Source organism: Gymnodraco acuticeps, unplaced genomic scaffold (assembly GCF_902827175.1).
Source record: "Gymnodraco acuticeps unplaced genomic scaffold, fGymAcu1.1, whole genome shotgun sequence".
In the NCBI taxonomy this organism is placed as follows: domain Eukaryota; kingdom Metazoa; phylum Chordata; class Actinopteri; order Perciformes; family Bathydraconidae; genus Gymnodraco; species Gymnodraco acuticeps.
In genome coordinates, this window is record NW_022992059.1 from 1,532,477 (window position 1) to 1,555,797 (window position 23,321).

At 41.6% G+C, this 23,321-nt stretch overlaps 1 protein-coding gene across 1 annotated transcript in view; it reads left to right on the plus strand.

Moving 5' to 3' along the window:
- Nucleotides 1-2,718: 2,718 nt before the first annotated feature.
- The window catches only part of abcf1 (ATP-binding cassette, sub-family F (GCN20), member 1), a 65,000-nt gene continuing 44,397 nt past the window's right edge, over nt 2,719-23,321 (plus strand). Inside the window, exons 1-8 of the mRNA XM_034202239.1 lie at nt 2,719-2,781; nt 8,965-8,978; nt 10,319-10,443; nt 10,522-10,556; nt 10,629-10,724; nt 20,863-20,919; nt 21,013-21,093; nt 21,167-21,262. Coding sequence (XP_034058130.1) covers nt 2,719-2,781; nt 8,965-8,978; nt 10,319-10,443; nt 10,522-10,556; nt 10,629-10,724; nt 20,863-20,919; nt 21,013-21,093; nt 21,167-21,262 — 567 coding nt within the window. The remainder of the gene's footprint in view (nt 2,782-8,964; nt 8,979-10,318; nt 10,444-10,521; nt 10,557-10,628; nt 10,725-20,862; nt 20,920-21,012; nt 21,094-21,166; nt 21,263-23,321) is intronic.

The following is a 23,321-nucleotide window of genomic DNA, read 5'->3' on the forward strand; positions in this document are numbered from 1 at the left end:
AAAAATGATTATGAATACAAACTAAAATAAAAGAAAGCCTCCCGTGAGTTACTACAAGCTATACAGTAGATTTTATAAACGTTTTATAGAATAAAAGTTGACTGCAGGACGTTGTAGAAATTCGTGTTCACACACACACCACACACACACACACACACACACACACACACACACACACACACACACACACACACACACACACACACACACGCACGCACGCGCACGCACACACACACACACACACACACACACATCATGCGCCCCGGTGACAGGACATCTCCTTCATAAAGCGAGGGGGGAATACTCTGGTAGTTCGATGTGTGTATAGGTGTGTGTGGTTAAACGTAGCAGCCTCGATCTCTATTCAGCGGTTCTAATGAAGGGAAAGGCAGGTGAAGTAAACTGTAAAAGGCACAGCTCTTTGCAGCTGGTGCTGCTCTTCTCAGATCTGCTGAGTTACACGTTACTGCCTCCAGTGCCCTGTACGACGAAGCCAGTTCAACAGACCCTGGATATGTTTGATTTACCCGGCTTAACTAACCCTAACAAACGCGATGTCGATAAGCGGTCCTACGAAGCTGGTATTCAACTCAGTAAATCAACCAGGGTTTCTCTGTCCGGCTGAGAGCGCGCTCACGTGAAAGGGGACGGGGTTAGCAGCATTTGACCATCACAAACATGGAGACGCGTTCTGACAGCGCAAGCGTCATACTTCATGAATGAATAGTGTAAATAGCAAATCCTGCTTCGTAGTACAGGCCACTGGTGCCGCAGAGATTTCATAAAGTGAAGGATGGTTTTCCTTCTATAAAACAGCTGTGGGCAGCAGATACTGTGAGTCACGGTTTTAAATAAAACGAGGCCACGCTTTATTAACTCGTGCGCACGCTTTATTAACTCGTGCGAATGAGAAAGTAAAACGTGGCCACGTTTTATTTATTTTTCCCTCAATGAACCCTCCAGGGCTCCGTACCTCTGTCTCAATGATGAAAGTTATAATAATAGAAGACATGAAGCTGCAGAGAGAGGATGGATATATTCTTACCTCTACTTTGTGATAACACTGAAAATACAATATTACATTGTAATTGTTAAACACATTGTTTATTTCATTACTGAGGTTTATAACCATTATTTACAACATGTGTACATAAACAGTGGAATAATAGGATATCTCTAGTCAGTGTTTCTCAAACTTTTTCAATTAAGGACCACTTAACCAATACAAAAACACTCGCGGACCACCTAACTCCACAAATATCCAAAATCACATCGTTTTTTCTAGAACAGATTACAAATCGCCTGAAAATGGTACAAACAAGTGGCAACATGTGTGATGAAGGTGTTGCCACTGGGCTATATCATATTGAAACTTAAGCTCGCTCCATTGCGGAGATATTCCCGCGTGAGTGCGGAAAACTTTAATTTATTAATTAATTAAAAATGTGAAATGTTACCAATATACTCACGGACCACTAGGGGGCGCTCACGGACCACCAGTGGTCCGCGGACCACACTTTGAGAAGCACTGCGGCTAGGTCATTCAACTGTCTTCAGTTTAATTTATTAATACAAAAAATAGGTCATAGAAAATGTTTAATTGTGTATTTCCGCAGAGCGGGGGGGTCACGGTGCTGCTGGACCTGGAGGTGCTGACCTGGGGTCAGTGGGACATCATCTGGGCAGGTTTAGGGGAAGAAGGGAGAATATAAACTGTTATAATCACAGCTATTAAGATTAGAACAATAATATTGTTAACAATCAATCTATACAACATGCTTTGTTCATTTAAAAAACATATTGTTTTATTGTTAATATGAAATAATATGATTAAATTACATCAGCTATATTTAATTTATTTGTAACTACTAATGTAACATTACTGGGGGCTAAAGGAACTGCTTCATCTTATTTACCTGGCCATGGTTCTCTTTATTTCATCGCCTACGGTGATCTCCAAAAACATTTAAAAGTAAAAGTAAAGTTCCTGGATCCTTTTCAGCTGAGTTAGCTTGTAAGCTAATTTGCTAGCAGGCTGCTGGAGCAACGCAACCGAACAGCGCGTATCATGTGACGTAAATACGAAGCGCTCCGTAGGCTAGACCGTCTCATTTCGAGGCACTCGGTCCAGCCTACCCGGTCTACGTGGGCTGGGTCCTCCGTGGACCGCGTAGGCGGGTCCTTCGTACTCCGAAGGGTGCAAGCCCCTGAATTGAGGACACGGCTGGATAGGGATTTCTTTTTGTATTTTCATTTCTAAGTGGTTGACCAATCACAACAGAGCCGGCCAACTAACCAATCAGAGCAGACTGGGCTCTGGTTCAGACAGCGGGTGAAAAGATTGGTGCTGCAGCACAGGCAGTATGAAAAAAACAAAGAGCTTTTGAACATCCAAGTATGGAGACATGTCACAGTAGAGACCATTAAATACAAATATGAACCTGAAAATGAGCAGAATATGTCCTGCTTTACGGGATTTAAAATGTAAATGTGATAAACACTCCGGGGCAGCAGGTGGCGCTAATGCACCCAATTAGCTGCATGCCAACCGCGTTAAACCAGGAATCAGAAGAATGAACCTGTGTTGATGACCCGGCATCACCCGGCATGTGCCTCACGTCGCTGGGCCGCATTACCTCTGTGGATGACAACACCTTGCTGAATAGAAAAAAATACATAGTTTTAGCTGAGTTATTTTAAAAGATTCATAGTTGTAAAATGCCTAAGAAAACGAAAGAAGGCGCAGAGTGGGTGGACGATGAAGTGGCCCCCGGCCAGCTGGTGAGAGCAAGCTAACGTTTAGTTAGGAGTTAGCTAGCAGGCTAAGTAGCTACAGCTAGTGTTAATCATGCAGTGGTCCGCATACACTGTTACTTATGCCAAACTCCATTAAATATCTTCTATAGTTGCTCTTACATGCAAAGTAAAAACATGTATATGTGGTCATACACAACTTGAACTCTTTCATGAATCTTCAGAATGTTTTGTTCAATTCGGATGTAAGGACATTTCATCTACAGGCATTTCTTTGATTAAAATCCAGATGATACACCTGAAGAAGTAACGGTAAATAGCTACCTAACGTCATGATTACACAGTGACAAGCCTCTATATTAATATCACTCAAATGTCAAGAGGGGAAACAACAGTTGATAAACATCTGGTTTAAAGAAATGTTGACTGTATGAATAGTTTAGCGTTTGCCATCAATAACAAAATATAGTATTATCTTATTTGCAGTGATAAGAGAAACCTAAATCACAAGTGAACGGCCGTCATGTTTAACAGTGACTTGAACAAAGCACAGTTTCAGGCTAAACGTTGCCCATTTAAAAAAGTGATGCAATGCTTTTGTCTGCTCTGACATGTGACAGTGTGGCAGTGTAGTCCTCAGTTTGAAGGTAAAACACATGCTTTTAGACCAGAGCTGGAGTCCTGCATTGCACATTTTACTCAAGTAAAGTATTTAGCATCAAAATATACTTAAATTAGTCATTGTGCAGATTGTCCATTTCAGAATAACATATATGATATGTTTTATTTATTAAAGTGTTCTCAAAGCTGGTAAAGGTGCAGCTAGTTTGAATGACTTTGTATACTGCAGGGTAGCTGGTGGATTTACTCCAGGTGGAACTAAAGTCTGATTCAACACTTGATTATATTTCACACTCATTCTTCCAGATCTGTGAAGTAACTAAAGGAATTAAATCAGTGGCGTAGCCACCATAGGGCCACTCATGGCCCCACCCTGAGAAAGCTTCGGTGTTGTTTAAAAATGTATTTACATTTTTTTTTAAATCATTTTATTATTATTATAAAAAAAGTATTCACCCATTGAGAATATCCAAGCATTCAAAGTGAAATTCAAGTGAACAAATATCGAGTTTAATTCATGTTGTATGTGTTCTGTCCTCTGAACCGAACTCATTATGGTAAAAAAATGATGGCACGCGCCATAATAACGTGAGAGAGGCAGAGCGCTGCCTGCAAAATAAATGATGGCTCAAAGTTCACTAATGAACTTTGGTTTAAAAAAAAAAAAAGCCAGACTCCAAGAAGAGCCCCCACTGCCCTCATCTAGCAGCGATCTATACGATCATTTTCTGATAACGATGAAATAGCCCCGCTCCCTCTCCCCACGTCTCCCTCTCCCCACGTCTCCCTCTCCCCACGCCTCCCTCTCCCCACGCCTCCCTCTCCCCACCCCTCCCCACCTCTCCCTCTCCCCACCTCTCCTGCTGCTGGGCTGTCAGAAGAAAATAAATGTTAACGGAAACCCCTCCGCACGGTTCCCTCGTCCCTTGGAAGAGGCGGAGAGGTGGGTGTTTTTCATCTGCTGGTGGACAGTCCGGAGAGATATACACAGGGTTTGGTTGTAACGGAGTACATGTAACGGCGTTACGTAATCAGAATACAAAAATCAAGTGTATTCAGCTGGCGTTACATTTGAAAAACGAGTAATCTGATTACAGTTACTTTCGTAAACCTGAAGTGAATACATTTTGGAATACTTATTGGAATTATTGGTGGAAAAGTTTCCTCACAACATGTAATATTCATTACCGGCAGAACTGTGTGCACACTGCACGGCGCTGCAGCATGTCTGTGAGCGAGAGAGATGCAGCGTGTCTGTGAGGCCCCGCCCCCGGCACGCAGATGAGAGAGAGATCTCTTTTAAAATATATTGAAAGTTAGAAACGGAGATGGTTAGATAAATGTGCAAGATAACGTTTATGTAGCATTTCTTTATTGTCGAGATGATGACATTTAAACGGGATCAAATCAAAGTGAATGGCCTGCTGCTGCTGAATGCATGGGGCAAGTGACTGAAACAGTTTTAAAAGTTATTACATCGTTTCAGATAATAATAATAAAATAATAATGATAATTCATTCGATTTAGGGGCGCCTTTCAAAGCACCCAAGGACACCTTACAATTCATAACATATTCTAAGGAAAGGTTTTTAAGACAGTACAAGAAGGCAGTCCGGCAGACCCGGCATCATGGGCGGGCCCCATGGGGCCCGGGCCCGCCCATCCAGGATTTGGGCCTGCTGTTTTAATCAGGGCTGAATACAAAATTGTAATTGTTTTGTATTATTATGTTCAGTGGCTGGCACCAGGGTATGGCTGGGGTAGGCTACAGCCATACCAAGAAATGGCTTAGCCCCACCATGAAAAATGATGTTAAAGTAAGCAAAATAAGGTCCGCCAACTCGCGCGGTAGTTAAATTGCACAGACAGCAGTTAGTCAGATTGATTTCAGTAGCCACTTGTCTGGAAATACCGAAGACCTAGAAACGGTTTTTGAAAACTTTTGTCACGTAGTGATCGTCTTCTCAATAGAACATCTTTGATAATGTCTTCTGGCCCAATCAGAATCAAGATAACGGCGTGGTGTTGTTGCAGGTAGTCCCAACGGAGAATACTTTTGCTGTATAACATCTCTTTATACATCGATACAACATTACGTGTTGATAGAAATCAAGAATCGATGTCGATCCCCCCAGACCCCCCTGCAGGGGTTGGGTATTCAGCATGTGAACTCTTTCACCTGTGGGGAAGTTGCAAAGATTGGCTCCAGGTCGCCCTTTTTATTTACTACAAGACAATGTGCCTTTTTATTTTCATACAGTTTCAATTTGGATTGAGACAGGGAAATAATCTAAACCTCACGCATGGCGTTTCACTGTCAAGGGGAGCGTGTATGTAATTACATTGCAAATACTGACTTGAGCCCCACCACTGTATGGGTTAGCCCTACCATAGATTACCCAACAAAAATACTCTGGAGCCGCCACTGATTATGTTTATTGTTGTTATTTGTAGGGCTTTGTCCTAATATTTATTTTGTTTCCATTTCCATTTTTGTTTCCAATATCATGTTGAAAGATTAGTTTAATATAATTTTTTAATTTTGCTATGAAATTCTGAATGAAAGGCTGTGCGCGAGACTGGTTTTTCGCTGGGTTGAGTCGTGTGGGTTTTTGAGTGAGGTGCGGCACAGCAGCCTGTCAGTTACTCTTGCTAGGTTAGTTTTGGCTATTATCATTTATAATTTATCTGCCAACAATGGATATATCAGTAAGTGGTTCATGAAAGGAATATGGCAACTCAGCGCCAGATTGCAGGCACATTAGAAGACATCAGTTACGTTACCAACGAGCGCCGAGCATGCCAGCCAGGGACAAGGGAGGCTGGCAATCAATTATATTTTGAAGAGAAATTGACTCTCAAGCCGGCTCTCCTCACAAACTCCTGCTCTTGTGCGCAAGCAGACCGCTGCACACGCTCTCTGCCTCGCTCAATCTCTCTCTCTCTCTCCCTTTCTCTCCATCGCCTCAACCTCACTCCACCCTCTCCACCCTGTGTGCGCTCCTCAAGTTTGCCTGCGTGCTTGCCTAGTTGGCACAGCGTTACAAATGTGCCACAAAACCAACCAATGGATGTAGCGTATAATAAGACCGTCAACAGCCTTATGGCAACCTAAAACCCCCTCTGTTGTCCGTAACAACAATTCACGAGCGGTCTCCCTAGCCCCCCCCCCCCCGTTGACAAATCTCGAGCGTCTATAGCCCCCCCCGGGTTGACAATTCTGATTTCCCGGAAATGTAAGTGTCGTGGTGGGCCCGCCCTGGTAAATCAAATGCCCGCCCAGAGACGTATTTCTGCCGCGGGTCTGCAGTCAGGGTGATGTTTTTTATGTGTTGTTGCAGATGAGAGAGCTGTCCAGAATGACACCAAGATGTTGTGTTTGAGTTCTTGATGAGCCATAAAACAATAACATACGTGTCGTCCTGTTCAGCAAAAACATCCCATCTGTTATTGGAAAAAGAAAGTATTCCAAAAGTATTCTAAAAGTAATCTGCCACCGGTACCGCCGGGATTGTTGTTAGCTTCTGATGCGCAGAAGAAAAATCTGGCCCACCACTATTTTTTACAGGCCCACCCTAAAGTACATTTCTGCCTATGCTACTGTATTAAATACATGTAGTTGAGGGAAAAGTACACCATTTACCTCTGAGTTGTAGCGGGGTTTAAAGTAAATCATAGTTTCAAATTAAATATATTTAACATTTTTAATTTTTATTTTACCGGCAGTGATGAACACATTAATGCATGAACAAAAATAATTGAATCAATTCATGAATATTATTTTAAAGTGGGACCTTACGCATAGGCCTGTCACGATAATATATTTTGATGGACGATCAATTTTTCTGGAAATTATTGCGATAAACGATAATATTGTCGGCACCGTTGTAAGACCATTTTAGACCACTGACATAATGATCATATATAATAATAATTCAAGTACATCCTTTCAAACAGAACTTTGTATTGAACATTCAACATTGCAAATGAAATGTGAAATAATATTAAAATATATAAATTATATATAATAAATAAAACAAATTAATTAAATTATAATAATAAATTAAATCACACGCAACCAAAACAATAAATTAAATAGAGTCAGGCTGGAAAACAGAGCTCTCTCTCTCTATCTATCTATATATATATATATCTATATTATTTATAGATATATAAATAAATATGAGCACACATTATCTCACAAGCAAAGAAAGCCTCCTTAAAAACAACAGTCAAGTGTACAGTCCACTGTCCATACAAAGACCCAGAGGCCTCAAACAGGCCTTATCCAAATCTGTTTTCAAAGTTTTCGAGCAAGGAACAGCAACATGTTTGCATTGTCGGGCAAATGCATCTTTGATTGTAAACTGTCAGGAAGGTGGGGGCTCTCCATCTCCAGCTGCCGTGTTTGCCTCCCAGCTGGGAAAATGGTATGGGGTGGTTGTGTTTTAGGTGTAGTTTAAAATGCGTGGTATTGCCTGCTTTTGTCGCTACCTTTTTTAACCAAATGCGACACACCGCCCGGGTCATTGAAGGCCGTAGGTTCGCCTCGTTGATTTGGCTTGAATCCAAAATACTGCCACACCGGAAGAATCGAGATGTGTAGTTAGGTTTTGTATCCAATTCCATTTCACTTTAAATTCCCCGCGAGTAAGTCACACGTTGTCTCCGCTTGTCGCTATATTATTAATTTGGCTGCTGCACGTGCACGCGGAGTGTCCTGACCATAGACTGTATATATAAAGGTCCTGACCTGGCTGTTGTGTCAGCCGCCCTCACAGCGCGTGTGTTCGGTAGCCACAGCGCTCCTAGCTAAACATGCTGGTCACATCCTTATGTAAACGGCAATTAATCGAGTTCAGAAAAGTTATCGAGTCCATTTTTATTTATCGTACGATAAGTCAATTTATCGATTATCGCGACAGGCCCTACTTACGCACAATAAGTAATTTTACTTTTGGTGCTTTTTAGTATGTTTTGATGCTAATACTTTATTACTTTTTACTTGTAACTAGTATTTTTTCTACTGTCACTTAAATAACAATTCTGAGTACTATCTTTCACCTCTGTATAAACAGATAAAATGCAAAAGAAAGGAAACAATGACTCGGAGGATAAAAGTGCTGAGTCACAGGTTCATGGTATTTGAGTGTAGAACTCTTAGCTCTGGATACAGATGAGGTTGGCAGACGTATTTCTCCGTCTTTGTTGACTGATAAAAATTGTAATGGCTTTATTGAAGGTTCATTTAACTCGTCCAGTTACATTGTGTCTGTATTGAGTATACATTTTATAAAAGGGCCACAAGTTTTATCTACGGATGTGAATGCTGTTCATACGTATATGAAACCTCATAGCTTCCACTGATTTGTGAAATGTTTTTCTTACAGCTGAAAAACTGTGAAAAAGGGCAAGAAAGATAAAAGGGGAAGAAAAGTGTAAGTAATTCTTTGTATCGTTTTGTAAATGATACTCAGTTGTTAAATGCTCCGCCTCACTGGATTTGTTGTGCTCATGTTTTTCTCCAGTTCTTTGAGGAGCTGGCCACAGATGTCAAACCTGAGAAGGAAGATGAGGTGGCTGTGAAAGAAACGCAAGGAAAAACAGGTAATCCTCCCTCTGACAGGAGAGGCAAACTGGCCTTGAGTCTCCAGCTATGATGTATGCAGCTCACTTTGATGGCAAGTCCAAACAAAGAGAAGAGGATCAGACGTATTTGAAAATAATTTTTTTTATTGTAAAGCAAAATATGGCATGTACAAACAGCCCCAACAGCTGACTATAATTTACCAAAGAAAGACACTAAAAGGTTTAATAAAGAAGACTTATTTCTGACAAAGTGTTGGTCAATGAAATGTGAGGTTTCACAGTTCTACCTGGAGCTCTGCATTTGTGCCCTTATATGTAAAGGAGAAAAAAGGGGGCCAGTCGGCAGTATTGGCTTCTCAAAACTAATTTCATCCATTAACTTAAACCGAAGCACAGAAAGGCAATAACATGATAATATAATGGGGGCAAAAAAGATACAATTAATATGCTGTAAACAAGACATTTCAAGTCAGACATTTTGCCAAAAACTCCAAATATGAGGAGCCAAAAATGTAAAGTTCATTCAAATCCAAAACAAGTAATTGGTGAAAATGTAATGGTGGGCAGCAGGAACCGGTGTGAGTACGTGTGTTTAGATAGATAATGATAGCATGTTAGCGCTCCACTTCTGTGCTATTGATGGCAAGTTTGTTGGAATAAATAAATAGACATACTGCATTTACGTACATCAAAATGAGTGTGTGGATGTATTAAACACACTGGTTCTCAGTAGATATGGAAACCCAACATCTTATATATCTCAAATAAATGAAAATATTTGAATAAATTCTCTTTAATGCTAATGAAAGACTACAACTTGTGAAATAAATAAATAAATAATCAAATATTACTTTATACATAAATAAAATTAAGAAAAATACTATGATTAAAAAGACAAAATACTTTTAAAAGGCACTTTTTAACATTTCTGATAAAACATTTTTTTCAACACATTCAATGAGTTTAGTCATTTAAGACATTTAAGATTTTTTTTAATATATTTTACATATGTTTATATCATAATTGTTCTTATTTATTTAATATAAAAGTTTCTGTAGCTTTATTAATAAAATATTCTGTGTAACTCTATTGACCCCGGTTGGCTAAATGTGATCAATCTACATGAAAGACAGTTTCTTTGTCAATGCCATTACAAACTTTGGTTACATTCATTTAGCCACTGGCTCGTTTCCTATTGTCACAGCATCTCTGATGCATTCTACTATCATATTTATCCATATTTCCCCGGGCATGCATTGATACTGTGTTTTTCTACTCAACATCGATGTCGTTTTTTAAAACGATTTCTCCACCAACTCCAAGACTTGCATCACATTTGATCTACTTGTTATCTCAGAAAAAAGAAGAAAGACAGGCGGAAAGGAAAAGGTGGGAATGCAGCTGACGATGACGATGAGGATGTCATGCTGAAGCTGAAGAAGCTCTCGGTGCAGGCCAGTGATGAGGAAGACGAGCCAGGTATGATGTTTGAACACTGACCCAGAATCAATGTTATTCTCACATGTGTACTTATTCAGTGATTTTGTTTTCTTCCAGTCATCGCCCCCAGCAAAGGAAACAAGAAAACTAAGGTTAGTTCTTTACTTTTCATTCTGTCTTGACTCCTGACATGTTGCAGTGTAAAGCATCTGTTCCTCCTGCAGGGTGGAAACATCTTCGCTGCTCTCAGCCAGTCCCAGAGCGACGAGGAGGAGGAGGAGGACGCTGATTTGGACGAAGAAGATAAACCAGCAAGAAAGGTACAGTGCCTTTAGCTCATGGCCTCCAACTACCACAGATGAAATGATGCTACCTTGATTCATAGCTTTTAACTACATGAAATGAATCAAATTAAAGAAATAATGTGAACTGAAGCTCATGTAAAACATAATTTAAGCCGAGTTTCTTCTACACTTCCACAGTCCGAAACCAGAGTAAACTAAGCCTGCAACACATTTTCCATAGCAGCGCATTACAGCATCACTCCTTCTGTTCTTACCCCTCATACAAAAAGACAACTTAAATGTACTCTAAAGGCCCTGACACACCAAGCCGATTTTGTGTGTGTGTCAGTGCCAAACCCGGCCTGTTTTTTGTTGCGTTTCCACTAGTAGTAGTTCGGCTAACGGGTGTTTTTTCACAGTTTTTCTGGCCCTCCAAACTCGTGGTTCTTTCCGGGCCAACAACCGGACTGAGTATGCTAAACTAGAGAGAGAATCGCTGGCAAGAGGGCTATAACTACCACAAAATGAACATATTTTACCGTGATTTAATTGTAATACACGTTTAAAAAATGATGCCGAAGTAATAACATACTGATACCGGTTAGTAAAAACCATGAATTAATGCTTTGACAAGTCTGCAGACAGACGGCAGGCGAAAAACCTTTTTAAAATGCGTGTTTTCTAAATGGAGATCGGCTAAGCATTGAAGATGACGTCACTGCGCCGCCTACACTGCGTTACTATAGTTACTGCCCCAGTTCCTAAACTGTAATGGAAACGCAGCATAAAGTGAGCCTGGTCTACCAAGGCCTAACTATACTGTACTACCGTGCGAGGCCCTGCAGTATGCGCCATAAGAGAAAACAGCTTATATTATCAATCAATCAATCAATGTTTATTTATATAGCCCAATATCACAAATGTTACATTTGTCTCAGTGGACTTTACAGTTATTAGCATTAGAAGAAGAAGACGACATACTTTACAAATTCAACAAGGTGACACAATCAGTTTTCCCTCTGTTATTTCACCTTTCTTTATTGATTTTCACTTATATCAAAACAACGCAGGGCACATGAAAATGCAGATGTGCAATCATACAATTGAATTGAATTACATTTGTACATTTGTACCACAAATACAAATGTCATTGCAGTACATATACTGTGCAAGCACATACACGTAATATATATGTATATACGCACATACACATATTCATACACACCCACAGCTGCACTTAAAGAAATAAAATAATAAAATAAACAAAATAAATAATACAATCCACTAAAAATAAACAGTAAATTAAAAGGGAAGGTTGGGGGGGGGGGCTTCATGCAGTCAGATTTGCACAGGGGAGTTAAAATAGTCAAGGAAAGGCTGCCAGAGCTTGTAGTATTTGTGAACACATCCCTGGCTACGATACCTCAGCTCCTCCAGCTGCAAATGTGCCATCACATCCCTCACCCAGTGGGCGTGAGATGGTGGAGTCCGGTCTTTCCATTTGAGGAGGATTAGACGGCGGGCAAGAAGGGTTGCAAACGCAAGTCAGTGTGACTGGCAATTAGAGAGGGAGACCCCCTCAGGGGCTACTCCAAACACAGCTATTATGGGATTTGGTTGTATGTTCTGGCCATACATCAATGAAAACGTTTCAAATATAGAAGACCAAAATGGGGCAATGGACTGACAGGAGAAAAACATGTGCAATAGGGTAGCCGTGGCACAATGACACCTCTGGCATGTGGGATCAACATCAGGGTACAGCCTGGCAAGCCTGCTCCTGCACATATGTAATCGATGGAACACTTTAAATTGAAGTACTCCATGCCTCACACAGATGGAGGATTTATGTATGTTCTCAGTTGCAGACCGCCAGGTCTCATCGGTTAGTTCTATGCCCATTTCTTCTTCCCAGGCACCCTTAAGGTGGTTAAGGGAAGGGCTAGAGATTTCTTGAATAATATTATATAGCTTTGAGATATAGCCTCCCTGACAAGGTTTGAGGCCAAGGCAGTCTTCCATCCATCCACCAGGTGGGGCGGCCGGGAAGGAGGGAAATAGTTTTCTTGTATAATCACGAATTTGTAAATATCTAAAATAATGATTCCTTGGGATGTCATATTCTTTGACTAAATGTTCAAAAGATGTGAATACCCCTTCGTAGAACAGATCAGCAACACACTTAAGTTCCTTCCGGGACCACAGGTGGAAAGCGGAGTCTATCAGGGCTGGTTTGAAAGCCGGATTGCGAACTATGGGGATGGAGGAGGATAGTTTGTCTATATCCAAAATGCCTCCTGAAACTGTGACCATATCCTAAGAGAGCTATTGACCACAGGGTTGTTCGAGTGATATTTTCTACTAAGTGGTAAAGGAGCACACATCAGGGAGGCAGGGGCCAGTGGTTCACACGAGTGTTGTTCCATGCTAGACCAAATAGGACCGCCCCCTTCCCGGAAATGACTCATCCAGAATAATCATTTTATGGATATTGGCAGCCCAGTAGTAGTGTAAAAAAAATTGGGTAATGCAAGACCCCCCCTCTGTCTTTCTCTTCACAAGAAATGCCTTATGCAGACGGGGAATTTTCTTATTCCAGATAAAAGTGGAAATATATTTGTCCAGGTCTTTAAAAAACTTTTTAGGGAGAAAAACAGGAATTGACTGAAAATAATACAGCATACGTGGCATAATAACCATTTGAATGGTGTTCACCCTGCCCGCCAACGAAATAGGGAGTGACGCCCAGCGCTTCAGGTCCTCATTAACCTTGTCCAGAGCTGGTTGCAGGTTCTTTTTAAACAGGGTTTTAAAGTCCTGTGTCACACACACTCCCAGGTAGGTGAAAGAGTCAATGGCCACTTTAAAGCGGAGTTCGCTAAATGAAAGCTTGGCCGCAGTCTCATTGATGGGGAAGAGTACACTCTTGGTCATGTTGATCTTATACCCAGAAGCCTTGCCGAAAGAGGTGATTACATCGAGTGCAGCCGGAATGGACCTAAGCGGATCGGAGCAGTACAGTAAAACATCGTTTGCATACAAAGACAGCTTATGCGTACAGCCTCCTCGCTGAATGCCTGTAAAATTTGACCAATTCCTGAGAGCAGCTGCTAACGGTTCTATGGCTATATCAAACAAGAGGGGGGACAGGGGGGCATCCATGCCTTGTGCCCCGTTGAAGCCGGAAGTATTTCGAAATTATATTATTAGTGCGAACTGCTGCCTGAGGTGCAGAGTAGAGGACCTTTATCCAGGAGATAAAGCATGGGCCGAAGCCAAATTTAGCAAGAGTTGCAAATAGGTAGTCAAATTCAATGCGATCAAAGGCTTTGTGTGCGTCTAGAGAGATGAAGGCCTCTGGAGAGAGTCCTGGATTTGAGTAAATTATATTATATAGGCGCCGAAGATTCCCAAAAGACTGTCGGCCTTTTACAAACCCTGTTTGGTCCGGGTGGATGATTCTATGCAGAACAGTCTCAAGGCGCAGAGCTTTGGAGAGAATTTTGTCATCACAACAGACTAGACTTACTGGTCTGTAGGAGTCACATTTCGCTGGATCTTTGCCCTTTTTAAGGATGACTGTTATCACCGCCGGAGCTAATGTGGGGGGCAGTGAACCCTGCTGGAGTTAGGGCTGTGCAATTTAATCGATCCTGCGATATATATCGATATTTAGTTTTCCGAGAAAGTATCGATATTTCAGCCACGGGTATCGATACATTAATTCTGATAACTGTGTTCGTTATTCTCGCGTCCAGGAGAGAAGCTTTAAAAAGGAGACTAATTGAGTCTCTGAGAAGGTTCAAATGTATACTTTAATTAATAAAAAGCGCGGTAATGTTACAAGCAGAAGATGGTTCAGTCAGAAAAACAGCTGTGTTCTGGCTCTCATGAGCAAAGGGAAGAGAGCGAGCTCCACCTTTCCAGCTGTTAAATATCCTCTGCTGGCTCCTCCCTGTGGGCCGGTTGGCGCTGCTGGTGGCCGGCCCTCCACGTCTCCAATGTTCATTGTTGCGCATTACAGAGGATTCAGACATTGTACATTAAATATATAACTAAACACGCCTTTCCTCCTCCTTATCTCTTTCATGACTTTTCATTTAATACATTTTAAACGCTGTAATCAATACTCCAAAAATACCTCACGGCTGGTATCATTTCCGGTAGTTCCGGATGTTGTCTCATGCTACCCACGTCTGTAAACAAACGTATTCAAATAAACTGTACCTTCATTTAATATTCAGCAATAATAATATCTCGACGTCTATAGTTGTAGTGTTGAAATCAGTAGGTTTCGGTGTGCAACACTCCGTGTCATATCACTACTAAATTCACCTCTATAGTAAATGGTATATTAGCCACATGCTAAATGCTAACCGGAGATGAAGGATTTTCAGAATAAAAGCTTAACAACTGGTTGTGCACAAGAACTTCTGGTTTTTCAGTATAAAACAGCATTTAAACTGACGGTATGTTTAAGGTACTTTATGCCATCAAAACATTGATTTTAATTTCTAACAAGTCCCATTCAAATCCCCCGTGTTCCGCCACCTGCTGCACCTTTTAATTCTCCATTCTCCATTGTGATACTGCACTTTATGTACTTACGTTTCAAAGGCTTGTAAGCTACAGTTTGCACTGTTTCAATAAATGAAACAAATTTTCTCACCACATCTTTTGATTCATTTTGTCCAGCATTTGCAAGCTGTAGACTCTCTGTCAGAGCCATATATTGTATAATTGATGCTTTCAGTTTTCAGTTGAATTAATTCAATCCAAGTCAATGGAACACTCAAGATGTCACCAAAATCACACTGTCCCTTTAAAATCTTTCAGAAAATGCACAATTCACAGCAATAAGAACATAAACACCATTGACAACCTAAAATAGAAGGTCCATATGTAATTGAAGTGATTGAAACAACATTCACAATAAAGAACTGGTCCCTCCCCAACTGAGGGACTGCTACCCGCCCCCCGATAACACTCGCACCTCAACGTGGACAGCTTACCTGGCGAGATCGAGCCCCGCCAGAACCATCAATAGCTTTAGATAAACCTTGTGCTAATAGATATAGACAAACCTCTAAGTTGAACATTCATAACATGGTCTCAGTAAAAGTAACTAACTTATTAACCAGTTATGGCAACATATGCAAACATCCAGTATTGATTGTTGAATGAAAAGTAGAGCCAGAAAAACGTGAACCTCCCCAGGAGTATAGGAGAGCAGTTGCTTGAACTAGCGGGCTGTAAGCCAACTGACTGTTATAAAATGTGGGCTAGTATGAGCAGCGCGAGCTGGCTTAAATTACACAATAATAAGAAAAACCACAAACGTTCGTAGCAAGTCCTAGCCCACAGCCCCATATACGTACATGTGGAAAATTCAACGCCACTATCCGGCGCTGCATTAGTCCGTCAGTCAGCTTACCTAGCATCTTAGCCGCTCTGTTTAGCCACGTTCCTCAAAACAAAGTCCTTCGCCTCCCCCGGGTCTGTGAAACTGTCGCTTTCCATCGGCCGTTGTGATCCGCAAAAACCGAGGGATACCACAGTCCGTACTTGACACCATCACAGCCTCTTAGCATGCCTTTCACATCCCTGAAGGAGGCTCTCTGCTTCGCGACTGCTTGGGTATAGTCGGGGAATACTCTGATCCTGTCTCCGTGTGACGTTGTCGGATCTGTGGCCGTGGCTGCCTTGCGGAGGGTCGCTTCCTTCTTCTCCCGGTAATAGTGAAATCTCACCACAAATGCGCGGGGTGGCTGGTCCTCCTGGGGCCGTTCCCGTAGGGGTGCGATGGCATATGCAGGGTGTCCGCGGGGTCTTAAAAAGTATTAAAAGTTGATAAAATCAATTTAGCGAAAATTAAGGCTATTAAAAAGTATTAAACGGCATTTTCCAAGGTATTAAGAAGGTCCACAGCAACGACAACATGGAAACACCCTTTAATTTACTGAAACAACATGTCGGGAAACCCCCTCAAGGTGGCCCCATGCATAGCGTGCCATAAAATGCTGCTTCTTATTTAAGTTTCGTTGCCTTGCTCCGCTCTGTGGGGTTATCTGCTGGTGGACTACCTGAGAGATATACAGCAGGAGAACACGCCGTCCACCGCGGAGATAAACAGAAGGGCAACCATGACAACCTTCTTCGCTGCTTTTGGTGTATTTTGTGGCGGCAGCAGCGCCACTTACAGGCCTGGCATATGTACTACAGCATTTCCAGCGTTTCCAGCGGTCTAGTGTGAACGGACACGTTAATGAATCGAATGCGTGTGAACGGAAGACTTTTTGCGTTTGCGTATGCGTTTTACTTAGACCCCTCGTGGGGCCGGGGTCTAAGCCAAACTATATCCGGTCACAGAGATCTGCTATTTTAAAGTAAGGTACATATCGACCCTAAATATAGTCTATATTAAGAACGAGAAAAGTCTTAACATATATATCGTTTTTTGTAAACATATGACAAATGTGTGCGGGTGATGACGTCAGAGCATCTTAGCCCCGGACAGCCCTGGCCCAATTGAACCCCTGGGTATTTGTGAGGGAGCTCCTACAGTATATGGCATTACCCCCCGCTGAAGCTCACCAAAGTTTAATATATTTCATAGTTCAAAGTTTTGTCAATTGTTTTGTTTATTGGTCAAATACTGGTTTCTAATGGTTTCTGAGGAGTTCTACTGGAATGAAAGAGCACAGAGTCCAGAAGCAACAAAGCAGCATACTGCATTAAACCTGACCTTCACAGAGAGGTTGAAGTTCATGTGGAGAGGAGGCTTCAGTAGTCTGTCTGCACTCTGTTTAGTTGTGCTATCTTACAATCAATATAGTAAATGTGAGGTAAAGTGTGTCGCCAATGTAACCGGTTAGAACTCGAAGTTGCGATGAGCTCTTAAAATGTATGGAAAGGGTCTTAACAAAGGTCTTAAAAGGTATTCAATTTGACTTCAGGATTCCAGCATATACCCTGATATGTCTAGTAGTGGCTCTTTTTCTAAGCCCAGCGTTTCCTGGAGTAGTTTAGCTACAAAGCCAGTTGGGTTCTTCCCTGCCTCCCGTTTTTCTTGTATCCCGGTGATGCGGAGGTTGCACCTCCTAGACCGCGCCTCCAGGTCCTCACTCCTGTCAGAGAAGATTTTCATGTCCTTTTTTAGCTGCTGCACGTCTCGTTGGAGAGTGGTAATGAGATCCGAGTGATCATTAGCGGCAGTATCCAGGCTCTTGACCCGGTCCTCCAAAGACTTAGTGCGGCTGCTGACGCGGTCAACGGCGGATCTCAGCTCGTCCCTCAGTTGGCTTATTTCACGTCGTAGTTCTTTAGACTGCATCTCGGCGTTGTCATCAATTTTCTTCAGCAGGTCCTCTCTGAGAGATTGAATGGCCCGTAGAATGGCGGTCTCATCACCTCGTGCTGCGCTAGCAGCTAGGGGCCCTGCCCCAGCACCTTTAGCCGGGCTAGCACTATTAGCTTTCGGATCTGGCGCAGCAGACGCCTTTTTGCAAGAGGAAGACGACATATTTCAAATGAAACTGTTGGGCGGAGGCAAGGAAGAACAGCTTAGATTAAAGTTGCTTGAATATAGTGTAGAGCAGGGGTAGGCAAGTAAGTTTGGCCGTGGGCCAATTTTTTGCTGAGCCGCAAGATGGCGGGCCAGAACATAATCAAAACCTAATTCAAGGAATTGATTTTGGTAAGAGGGCGCAGCGCCCCTGTTCCCCGGTTCAGAAAAAACTCTATCGCTGATGACCCTCCCCATCAACACTCTGATGCGCAGTCAGATCCGCTGATTGGTTCACTGATGATATAGGCGCCCAATCCAGAGCCCCATTTCAGTCCCAAAGCCAGGGCTATTATCTGTATTTTAACAGACTTATCTTTTAAATTGAGGTGTATTTATTGTTCTCTTCAAAGTTTATTTTTCTCTGAAATTGTAGGGAGGATGGTTCTCCCTTTCCTCAATGGACGAGCCTCCACTGAGTAAAGTAGAGTTATTAACTAGCAGTGTTATTTAACATACTTTTATTCTGATAAGTATTGTCAAGTTCTCTGGGTTTTTGGCATTTATTTGAGTGTTTGCCCACATTTGAGAGGCTTGAGGGACAACTGGAATCCTTTTTCCTTTTCTTTATTTCAACTTTTCAAGGACACATTAGGATTCTTTCAGGTTGAAAACCTTTAAAAAATACCAAAGGACAAAATAAATCAATTACAGCATGTTTTGCTTTGCAATTTCATATATTATAACCAATTAATCAGTAACCAAGTATTTTACTCAAACTCAATGTATTTAATAGTTAAATAAGTACTTTAATTGACCTGGTTCCCCCCAATTTGCCATATGTGACCCGCTCTATCAAAATCAGTCGAAAGTCGCAACGGCTCATTTCAAAATAAACGTGGATTTGCGTAAAAAACTAGTTTTTCGGGGATCGGGTGTTTTGTTTGATTTTAAATAAACAAAGTCTTGGCTTTCAGAATATGACATTTTTATTTCCAAAATCACACGATAAATACATGTTTGAAGCTTGTAAAGGGAAGATGACAGCTCTCCCTCCACTCTGCTCTTCCACAGCGCCGCTTCCCCTCCCTCCGCTGACATTATGAATGTAAGCGGATATTTCGGGACAGAATTTATTTTACCGGACAAATTTGAAACTTACCGGTCATGTTTCAATAATAATAATAAGAGTTGTGTAGCAGAGTTTCCGTTAGCAGGTAATCACCGGACTAGGACCGGATATGCTGATGTTTAAAACTCAGTTAATGGGGCTCATTTTTATATTGCTTCAGTTTATAATCGTTACAGATCGAAAAGTTCAGATTCATTTTTCAATAAATGATTCCACAAACAACATAATTATTACATTCAAACAAACTACTTGTAGTAGATGAAGTACATTATTCAAAAGTTTACATTAACTTTGAATAATAACACGGGAGAAACGGATGCTCTCTTTTCCTCTCTCCCTCTCCCTCCCTCTCTCTCCCTCTCTCTCCTGACAGCCCGTCAGTTTCTCATGCAGCTCCTGCAGCTCGCTAAACAGTGGGCGGGGCTTCAGGTGATTATGCAGAGCTGCTTGTCTCGGTCTGACTCAGCAGCTGATCTGATCTCTCTCTCGGGTCCGGTTACACTTCACTCGCGTTTATGTCCATATCGAACAGATCCAGCTCTCCTGATCGGCCTTTATAGAGAGCACCGATCAAACTATTAAGAGTGAATATCGGCCGATAATGATCTGCGGCCGATCAATCAGCGGCTTTTATGTTGTAAAAAAAAAAAAAAATCTCAAAATAATTAGTGATTTTCAAAATTACGGGCCAAATATTATTGCTGGCGCCTCGGCGTCGCCTCTTTGCCCTTATTTGGAGCAGGCGGGAGTTGAACTCTGACGTCACTGTCTAGCCGTTAGTGGCCGACTCCGCCTACTAAGGGCTTCTCTGCAACTCTGCAGAATCCTATGGGTGACGTCACGGACCCTACGTCCATTTATATATACAGTCTATGGTTGAACCCAATGGGAGCAAATTACACTGAATGCTGCGACGCAGCACCTGAGATTACTTCCAAAAAGTTGTTCACGTTCTCAATTTTTTACGTTTAACTTTATATTCGTTCGGTACACTTCAGTACACACGTGTACCGAACCAAAGGGCCCGTACCGAATAATTTCGATACGTATACCGTTACACCCCTACATATATATCATTATTATTATTATAAATACATACCTACTATTATTATTTATTACATTTCAGATTTTATTTTGTATACCCCTGGAAATAATTACTGCACTTTATTCCTTATTCCTACATAAGTATGTATGCTGCGTGTCTTATGTTGTGATGTTTTTTGTTTTGATGGCACATTTTAAAAGGGAGAAGCATTTAGTTCTCTCATTGTACATGTATAATGACATTAAATGATTCTATTCTATTCTTGTGTTTTAAATCTGAGTGAAAAGTCAAATAAATGCTTCCATAATGTAGTGGTATAGAGTAACAAAAAATGGAAATAGTCAACTAAAGGCAAAATATAGTAAATGTACTGAGTTACCTTCCACCTCTGGTTTGTAATGATGGGATACAGATGCAGTGTGCTCCAGTCTTTTCTCATTCTATTGATCTAAACATCTTCTCTAATTACATGCATCTGCATTTCTTCCTTCAGTCGCCAGATAACGATGAGGACAACAAGCCTAAGAAGGGGAAGAAAGAGCAACAGAAGGTAAGAAAGGAGCACTGATGTTAGCTTAGCACTTCCATCCAGTTTTCAGCATCGTCCAGGTAACCATCATGTGATTCATCTGTGTCCCTGTAGAAAGGAAGACCTGCTAAAGCATCACGCAGCGAAGGTGAAGAGGAAGAGGAGGAGGACAGTGACGAATGTGACACCATGAAGGTGTGTTTGTCCTCCATAATCTGTCTATTGTCCTCCTCTGCTCTGGATCAGTGCTAACGGTTCTGTCTCTCAGTGTGCAGAGGATGTGATCGCAGAGCAGGCCCAGCAGCAGGACGACGACCCGTTAGCTAACCTCAGCAAGAAGGAGAAGAAGAAGATAAAGAAACAGGTGATAACATGTGCTGATGATGCATTCATGTGTGCCTTACTCATCATGTTCACATTGACTCTGAAACTCATTGAGTGCTATACACTGTTGGGAAGAGGAGATTTCTGGCTTTCTTATATTTCTATTGTTTCTCAAACTATTACGTAATATACGTCACATGACTGTTGGTGAGCCATAATTTTCAGACAACGGAATTCAGAGTTTGCATACATTATTTTAGTGTTTATTCAGAATAATCTGAAGACTGAACCCTAAATCTAATTCATCTAGATTCACATGCACGCTTATTCTCACCAATCGTATAAAAACAAATTCAAAGTTTAACTTGTGCATTTCATATCATGTTTGAGCACATGCTTACGTGCACACCCAGAGCCATGTGAGCGCCTGTACTCACAAGAAGTTACATCTACGTTTTTCATAAATGTAACCTCTCTTTTTACTCTCAAAGTGCACCATGGATACATTTGTGTCATTACTATGATAACTAGCCAGACGTCCTTCCTGACCAATTCGAGCTGCGCAAGATCAGCATATGTAGCAAGGTGTTCAGAATAAAAGCACTTTAAAGAAAGAATGTGCAAAAAATAGAGATGATTATATAAACCTAATAAGCCAAAGTATAATGTAATAAAAGTCCCAGGGGAAAATTGGGTTTGTGACATTTGCTTTATTTAAGATCAAATGAATACAAAATGTAAAAACAAACATAATACATTCTAGTAACAATATGCAATAAGATATTTAAATAAATATGTTTGTATAAACATAATAATTCAAAGTAAAATGTTCAATAAAAAAGAAGATCAAAATCTTGGGGGGAAACATAAGAAGTTCAAGAGAAGTTGAAATCAAATGAATAACAAGATGTTTAAATCATAAGAATTAAAATAAATTAATAAAAGATAAAATAAGTTGGAATAACATTTTTCACATTGTATTAAAATATATATGTGTGTGTTTGTGTATTACTAAGTACACTTAATGGTGTATTAATAAAATGTATGGACTTTATAAGGGTTTGGTGGTAATGGTGAAGTCCTCCATTCATATGGTTACAGAGTCAAACAATTGGACGACTAGTCTCTTAAAGGTCACATGTCATGCTTTTCCGGTTAGTACCCGTCCCCTTGTGTGTTATGAAGGTTTTTATGCATGTAAACGGTGTGCAGAGTCAAAACCCTCAAAGTACACCATGTAGCGAGTAAAACTCTAACACAGAAAATACCTCCCCAAAACGCCTCGTTGGAGATACCTCACTGTCGATTTGATTCTTCCGGGTACATCATGATGTCATGTCGTCCCCGGAACAAAATGGACCAATCCGTGGAGCCGTTACGTTACGTCCGCGGAGCCGTTACGTTAAGCCCCCGCTGTTTGGTCCAAATTGACCAATCCACGGACTTCCTCACACACTCAGTGCAGGCAGCTCTGCTGATCTCTCCTCCCTGGCTGCAGGCTGATAACAGACAGTTGGGATCGCGGCGAAATTCTCTCTGCAGACCCATTCTCTCTGCAGACCCGTCTCTGCAGGTTCTGCAGACCCATTCTCTCTGCAGACCCGTTCTCTCTGCAGACCCGTTCTCTCTGCAGACCCGTTCTCTCTGCAGACCCGTTCTCTCTGCAGACCCGTTCTCTCTGCAGACCCGTTCTCTCTGCAGACCCGTTCTCTCTGCAGACCCGTTCTCTCTGCAGACCCGTTCTCTCTGCAGACCCGTTCTCTCTGCAGACCCGTTCTCTCTGCAGACCCGTTCTCTCTGCAGACCCATTCTCTCTGCAGACCCATTCTCTCTGCAGACCCATTCTCACAGCGTTTATCAACTCAACCTTTTTCTTACTCAATATCAAGCCACACTTATTGTTTTTACTTCGGCTGTGACTTTATGTGTGCTCAGGGTGAGTTTGGCTGTGTTTGGCTGTGTATCGCTAAACAAGGAAATCACACCTCCACGGAGCTCAGCGCGATTCACAACGTCCCGACTGGTCCCGACCAATCGGAGCACACTGGGCTCACAGGGAGGGGGGGGGGCAAGAGCTGCAACGAGCCGTTTAGTGGAGA